This window comes from Psammomys obesus, unplaced genomic scaffold, assembly GCF_907164565.1.
Source record: "Psammomys obesus unplaced genomic scaffold, mPsaObe1.curated_primary_1811, whole genome shotgun sequence".
Classification (NCBI taxonomy): Eukaryota; Metazoa; Chordata; class Mammalia; order Rodentia; family Muridae; genus Psammomys; species Psammomys obesus.
Genome location: NW_026591918.1, coordinates 7,719,301 through 7,727,023, shown reverse-complemented (window position 1 = coordinate 7,727,023; position 7,723 = coordinate 7,719,301). Strand labels below are relative to the sequence as shown.

The 7,723-nt window shown below is 46.8% G+C and overlaps 1 protein-coding gene across 2 annotated transcripts in view; it reads left to right on the top strand.

Annotated features, from left to right (window-relative positions):
* The window catches only part of Cacna1d (calcium voltage-gated channel subunit alpha1 D), a 294,805-nt gene that overhangs the window by 215,212 nt on the left and 71,870 nt on the right, over window positions 1-7,723 (top strand). For both annotated transcript variants that reach the window (XM_055612225.1, XM_055612224.1), the window contains 5 exons: window positions 1,463-1,583; window positions 4,077-4,191; window positions 4,709-4,778; window positions 5,616-5,682; window positions 6,238-6,385. In XM_055612225.1, the coding sequence (XP_055468200.1) occupies window positions 1,463-1,583; window positions 4,077-4,191; window positions 4,709-4,778; window positions 5,616-5,682; window positions 6,238-6,385 (521 nt within the window). The remainder of the gene's footprint in view (window positions 1-1,462; window positions 1,584-4,076; window positions 4,192-4,708; window positions 4,779-5,615; window positions 5,683-6,237; window positions 6,386-7,723) is intronic.

The window sequence follows — 7,723 nt, the reverse complement described above, 5'->3', positions numbered from 1 at the left end:
TCCTTCCTTCCTTCCTTCCTTCCTTCCTTCCTTCCTTCCTTCCTTCCCTTCTGTCTCTTTTCTTGTAATGCATTTATATTGCACAAAATTTAGGTGTTATACACACTGGTGATCCTCCCACCCCCCCACTTATCCTTTCTTCTGTGTGGTAAGCGCCACTGCCTCGTTCCCTGAGTAACCTCAGACAGGTATGCTGGTGGGCGAGAGTCATTTTACCCGCCTCCCCACGGTGGTTTTGCACAGAGGGTGGCCTCCTCCACATACCGTCTGGCATCGTGTTTTAGTTTGTTTCCATCTTTAAGAGATGGGCTCCCTACTTGACCCACAGAAGGTTACACTCTCCTTCCAAACGCACCATAGACTCCCGTGGGGGTCGCTATTGTTCTGTGACCTCTCCTTCACTCGTGAGCGTTGATCTGTGTCCTGCCCTTGCCCGTATGCACAGTGCTCCAGTGGGTGGAACTGGACACACAGGATACGCTACGCACGTGTGAGAGATCAAACGCCAAATGCGTAGGATGTGTCTTCCTTGTGGGTCTGCTGGGTGAAAGGGCTGGCTCTCATTTGGTACCTCTGACAATGCTCTGCTTCTAGTGGGTTTTGTTCACTCTCAGGCAGCAGTGTGGGGACCCCCGGGCCTCCTTCGTTTGTTTATGTCGGTGTTTGTGCTTCATGATGGCTGCCAGACTGATGGGTGAAATGGCTTCTCATTGTAGTTTTATCAGGAATGAAGTCAAGAGCCACTTTTCTAATTAATCTGCCCATTTGCTGTTTGATTCTGGTCTGAATAGAAGATAAAGAAATGCTTTTCCCATGGGGTAGCATTTTTAAAAACTGCTGTCTGTATTTATGTGGTTGGATTTCAGAATGGATTTAGATTACCGGGTATCATCAATAGAGAAGATTTCATTTGTAACTGATTATATCTACTCTTTAGATAGTTTATACGCTTACATGTGACAGGATGCCTTGATTCTGAATATGCATGGATGAAATTCCCAGTCCCTTTGGTATGTTGGCTATGTGGGATACTATGTACTGAGTAAAATAAATGAGAAGAACTGCTCAATCAGGGGCTCCAGGAATATCACTGAATAGGGGTTGGCGGGGAGAGAAGAAGCCAGTTGTAGAAATATGGTATGCTTTGTCCTTTAAAAAACTAGAGACAATACCAGTGGCCTTTTTCTCAAGGGGTATATATGTGTATATTAATCCATAGACAAAGGTACCCGACAGGCAGGTGCCGGGATCGGTCACTGCCTTAGGGAGAGGGTAGAGACTAGAAGAAACAACTCTTACTTGCAATATGAAGCAGAACGTTGAAGGTTCCTCAGGATACAGAGAGATGAGTTTCACTGTGATCTGAGCTGAGGAGGGAGTTAGCAGTGGCTGAGGAAGTCTGGCAGAGCAGCTGTGGTCTGAGGACTCTGCCTGCTGTCTGACCTTACCCTCCCCTTCTCAGATCCTGACAGGTGAAGACTGGAACGCAGTGATGTATGACGGCATCATGGCCTATGGGGGCCCCTCGTCATCTGGAATGATTGTCTGCATCTACTTCATCATCCTTTTCATCTGTGGCAACTGTATCCTTCAGACCCACCGGGACTGTGCAGTCACCGTCACTGTCTTGTTCTTTGTGAACCTCCTCATGGTTATGGTGACAACAGTAGCAGCTGTAGGGCTAAGGGAGACATGTGCCTTTCCCTTGTTAGCTCCATGCTGCCTTTTTTCCCCACATGACAGATGGGAGCCATATAGTATGAGTCACGCCTAGGGTTAACAGTCTTATAGTGGTGCCAGTAGATAATGAGCTTAGTATCATGTCGCCATATAAGACAAGCAGGGAAGCCTGATGGTTGTTTATTTTGTCATTGCTGGAAGGTTGGGGCTACCTCCATGTCACCCCATGAGCAGTGAGCAGCCTCGGTCGGTTATGCCAGTCTTGCTATGCTCACCTGTCTGTACTGTGCTGGGTAAGCTTTCTCTGAGTTGCTTGATTCCTCTTCCTGCTGAGACACATCATGAACTTCTGCAGTTGGCTGTTGGACCAGTTTGTGCACCAGCCTCTTCAGGGGCTTGTGATGTTTGGTTGTCGTGCCTGTCTTATTCGACTCCTCCATGCTAAGCCTGTGTAGGGACATGAAGACCCCGTGCTCTCCACCCTTCTGATTCAAAAAGTCCTACTATGAATGACTCCTTAGGGGTCCAGACTTGCAGCTCATCCTCTCTGTCTTCTTTAGCTCTTCAGTAAACTCTCTTGAGTGTGGAAAGCCTGGTGCCAGCCTGCACTGCTGTCGTTAAGGACAGTGTTTTGTGTTACAAGATTTCTGAGAAAATCTTAGATGCCTACCACATCTCTGAGTCCCAGGGAGCGCCTCTGCCCTTTTTCCCTACTCAGAGATGAGTTCAGCGACCTCAGAATCCCCCTCAGATTTTGTCCGTGTCTGTTGCCTGTATGCAGAGTCCAGTGTCCACTGCAACTTCAGTGAGCAACCCCCACCAAGCAGACGATAGCTTCACCGGTCAGGCGTCTCCTTTTCCTTGTTTGTGTGTCTCCTGCTCAGACAGTGCAGACATTTGTTAAATGGATGCTTTTCCTTTTCCGTTCTCCTCCTGCCACACTGTTTCACACCGTGTACTAGGCTTGTGCCTGCACACTGTTCCCTAACACTCCTCTCCGGCTCTATGTTGAAGCTCTTTGTGACATGTGCCACCACATGAAAGCCTGAAAGAGTTGCTATGTTTTCTGTCTCCAGCTGGAGGCAATACTCCATTTTATCATGTTTCCTTCCATACTCCAGTGTCCAGCAGGGCTGGCCTGCCCAGGTTGCTCTGTAGATCTTTCTGAATGAGTTCACGGAACACCCCTTTGTAGGGTGTCTAGGACATGCTCCTGAAGGCATGTGGCAAATCGATCCAGATTCGCACTTCGCTCCCCACAAGTTTAGTGTCATTGCAAGGCTCCTCCTGGGGTCCACTGAGAGACATGTTTGATATCACTGTTCCCAGTGCTGACACCTGCTCAAGCCACCATTGCCACGCCTCTCTGAGGAGTCTCCATGCTTACCATGCTGTCTCCAGCCCAGGATGGATGCTCTGTCCAAGTATCAGTGGAACTCACCCAGTTCTCCATCCTTTTGAAAGACCTGACTAGAATAAGGCATGGCATCACCTCACAGTGATCTTGCCATGAGGCCCTTGGGAGCTTTTTGTTGGTGTGTGTGTTCAGCAGCCTATCTGGAAGTTTGTAACACACGGGGCACATGGGGCAGAGTCCACTGCTCCTGTCCACCCCACAGCCCAGCTGTAGGCTGAGCATCAGGCTTAGGGGAACAGCCGTACAGCATAGAACCTTTCCACAGATTACCCTCAGACCCCTGGGCTTCTCAGTGTTCACAAATTCTAGTTAGTAAGGAAGTAACCACATCTTCTGACTCGATATTCTTAATTAAAAAAAAAATTTCTAAAAATTCTAGAAAATATCACAAGCAATGTTATATTTAAAAAAAAAAAACACACAAAAGCTTATTCACCTGATATGTTGCCATTTACAAAAAACCATGTTCAGCCACAGTGAGGCCCTTAGAACACAGCCTAGCCTCCTCTGGCAGGGTCTAGCTTACCATTTATAGCAGGTATCTGCAGTGTAAAGGAACTAACTGCAGACTCTGGAGGCCATGCTAGAGGAGAAAGCCTCCTACTATATTGTACAATGAGATCATCATTTTGATCACATATGGCCTTTGAAGGCATCTGGTTTGCAAAGGAATCCCTTGAATGTGTATGCTATAATGTGTTTTCAAAGAAAACAAAACACAATGTGCTCCAAAAATGGACAGCAGTATCTGAGCAAGGATATCTGTGGCTGGTCCGGAGACCCTACATAGGTTTCCATGCTTTTCACTTTTATTTTTTTAAGTAGGATTTTGCAAAGTTCTCCAGTTGTACCAAGTGAGTATCACGCTAGGGACACTCACCCACTCCCAGCCTACAGAGTAGAGAAACGTGACGCTGCTCTTATCGACTGTATGTAGCTGCACTTTAAAACACGCTGTACCTTAAGATTTCCAAATTAGATATCCTACTGAACGTCTTCTTGGCCATTGCTGTAGACAATTTAGCTGATGCTGAAAGTCTGAACACTGCTCAGAAAGAGGAAGCTGAAGAAAAGGAAAGGAAAAAAATTGCCAGGTAATCATCTCATTTTCACAGAGGCATTTGCAAAGGTGCAAGGGGTTCCCAGCCATACTTTTAGGGGGTGCTGGAGACTCAGACAGGCTTTCCAAGAACTGAAGCCACTTTTTGCTGCTTTGCAGTAACAATGGGTGACCATGTGGTACCAACTAAAGAAAAGGGATTCTTGGACAGCCAGGTCCTTGGCTCTTATCCTCAGAACAAGGAGTGGAAGTCACACATTTAAGTACATCCCTGTGCTTGAAGAATCACTGTAGTTAATTTTGATGTCATAAATTAAATGATGCAGTCAAGGCTTATTCGCTCTGGGCTGAGAATTTTAATGAGGTGATTTGTATAAGGACTCCATTGCATTAGATGAACAGGAAACCCTGAGTTTGGGTTGCACTGTATTGTCATCAGTGTTTTCAGTTGAATTTTGGTCCTTCATCCATCACTGTTGATGCAGAATCCTAGTTAGCGCTTTAATACTAGCAATATCGTTATTTGTTTTCTTATGTTCTTTTATCTATAGAAAAGAAAGCCTAGAAAACAAAAAGAACAACAAACCAGAAGTCAACCAAATAGCCAACAGTGACAACAAGGTATTTCTCCCACAATAACTTTTCTTTGTTTCAAAGTGATTCTCTTGGTGTCTCCATCACTGTACCATTTATACCATGAAGGGGTCTTGAGTGTGATATTTTGTTGTGAAAAATAGAGCCCACCATGTAGACACTGGGGATTCTGACTGAGTTAAACAGGAAGCTGATTAACCAACATTTCACCATAGGATGTGGATAGTCAAACAGTTGGACTACTTGTTTTGCTTTGAGTTGCAACTAAGTGGTCAGACATAACCCATGCTTATGATTATGTTGATGTCTTCTTAGTGGGTGTTAAAGAGGGGTTGTTAGCAGATGTCTGTTCCTAGAGTGCCTGTAGAGTCCAGGTGGTCTTAGGGGCCTTCAAGGCTGCACCGTCCAGTTTCATCCTACCTCTGACAGCTCTGGCTGTTTCTGGGGTGTGTTTGCTCATTGAATTGATGAATACTGAGTGACAGTTGCATGTCAAACACTAGACTGCCTCCATGGATTTCACAGTCTTCTTGAGAGACAAGGATCTAAATGTGGTTTAGATCTAAATGTGTGCAGGCACGCAGTGTATGTGCCTGCACTGGGGTGGCCAAAGGGTAGAGCCATGTACAGTGCCCACTTATCGTGACCCGGGTGGTGGCCTATCTCCCACCTGCTCTTGGGCCTGTAGCTGGCTCAGAATCCCCAGCTACCGTCTCTGCTTGAATGTGCATGCGTGTGCATGTGAGTACACACACATGCGCGTGTGCATAGGAGCCCTCACACTGCTGAATGGCAGGGTGGCTCTCTAGAGGGCGTTGGCCCTCGGAAGTTCACCAAGTCAGCCTTCCCTCTCTGTCATCCTAGGTTACAATCGATGATTATCAGGAAGAGGCTGAGGATAAGGACCCTTACCCACCCTGTGATGTACCAGGTATGTGGGGCAGAGAAGGACTCTCAATTTGGTAATTTTGGCGGGGGCGGGGGGGCTGTCACACTGCCGAGGCCACTGGGGCTGTAGTAGACTCCATTGTCTTGGGGAGCAGTTAGCTCTGGTTCCCCCCAAAGTCACAGGCAGGGAGATGGACTCAAATTTTCAGGTGACAAAGGAGGGAGGTGGACACATAGGCATGGCTTTTGCCGGAAAGATGGCTATGGAATGTCGAAGCCTGAAGGCAAGCATGCCTGTGACTCAAAATCCACACAGGTGTTCAGACTAACTCTGAGCAAGGGGCGGTGCTGGGACGTGGCAGTGAGACTCTCACCTACATCTGTGACCACATTAGGCCTCCTTCCCCTGGCTCATAGCCAAGCAGGCCAGACAGCGGTGTCGCCGCCCCCTTGCTCATGCAGCCCGTAGTCAGAAGGGAAAGAAAGGTTCCGGTCAGTGGAAGCAGATGTTGTTAAAGTTTAAACCATACTTCACTGTGAAGTTGACGATTCAAGCCCGTGTGTAATCTTTCACCCTGTAAAATCGTTCCGTTTAAAGTAGGTGAAGAGGAAGAGGAGGAGGAGGAGGAGGAGCCTGAGGTTCCTGCTGGCCCCCGTCCTCGCAGAATCTCAGAGTTGAACATGAAGGAGAAAATTGCACCCATCCCCGAAGGAAGTGCTTTCTTCATTCTTAGCAAGACCAACCCGTAAATATTCTCTTCCTAGTCCCATTGCTGCTGTCTCTCTACAGTGACTCCTGAGGGTGGGGGTGGGGTAGAGTAAATGAAAGCGGTTCACAGCCCCCTTCTGATCCTGAGTGTTTCTGGACCCCCATACACCCCTTCAACCCCTCTCCTCTTCCTTTGCTTTGCCATGCATTCAGCCCTGAGGAAGTTCCTGTTCCCTTGGGGGTCCGAAGGATTCCTAGGAGGAGCCTGCTCTAGAATTCCTGCCCTCACTGCCCCTGCGTGGGAACAATAGGACAGTGTCTAGCTCAGTAAGACATTCTGGAGGAGTTCATGGATCTTCTGTGTGTACGCTGGCCCCCTCTAGGACTCTTTCTTTCTTTCTTTCTTCTTTTTTTTTTACGAGGAAGGGTTTATTTTGGCTTAATATAGTACATCATGGAGGAAAGCCAATGGCGTCAGGAGTGGCTGGTCTCATTGCATCTGAAGTCAGGAAGTAGAGAGTAGACAGAATCCTCAAACCCCCCCACCCCCAGTCTTCCAATAAGGTCCTACCTTAAGGTGTGGTTCCCAGCTGGGGATCACGTGTTCTAACATAGGAACCTGTGGAATATATTTCACATTAGGACCCTTTCTTAACAAGTGGATGTTGTCTTACGAGGCTGCACGGAATGAGAGCTCTGTAAGCGGTTCTGTGTCTTCATTTTCAGGTCCCATTTAGGAGATCTTTTTTCCCCCTGTGAGTTTTATGATATTGCTCATGATGCTTTATAAGCTGTACGGATTTGATTCAGCACGAGGATACTGTGCTTAAAATAGCATTTCTCATATTAAAATGATACAGTGCTCACCAGGAACATGGTAATGACTCACAGACTGTTAGAGGAAGAAGTCTATTTACTAGCTGGTTTCTAGGTTTAAATCATCTGGGATTAAGTGAGCTTCCAGCGGCATAGGTAGCTCCTGGAAAGGTTTCTGGAAGAATTGCAGAAGTAGTTCTTGGCTGTCAGAGTGGAACACTGTGTAATTCATGGGCCCTGGAGAGACTTGGGTAGGAAGCAAAGCAGGCTGGAGGCCTTGAAACATGACAAGTTTCATGATCTTTTACAAAATGAATTTGTTGGTATTGTGTGTGAATGACAGCCACCGTGCATAGAAAGGTTAGAGGACAACTTTATGGATTTGGTTCTCTCTCCCGTTTGTGTTGATACTGGAATCACATTCCGGCCATCAGGCTGCATACAGATTATTTACCTGCTCAATGATCTGGCCCACTCTGATGAGCTTTAAATAGTTCCTTGGTGAACATTCTGAAAGAAAGAAAGAAAGAAAGAAAGAAAGAAAGAAAGAAAGAAAGAA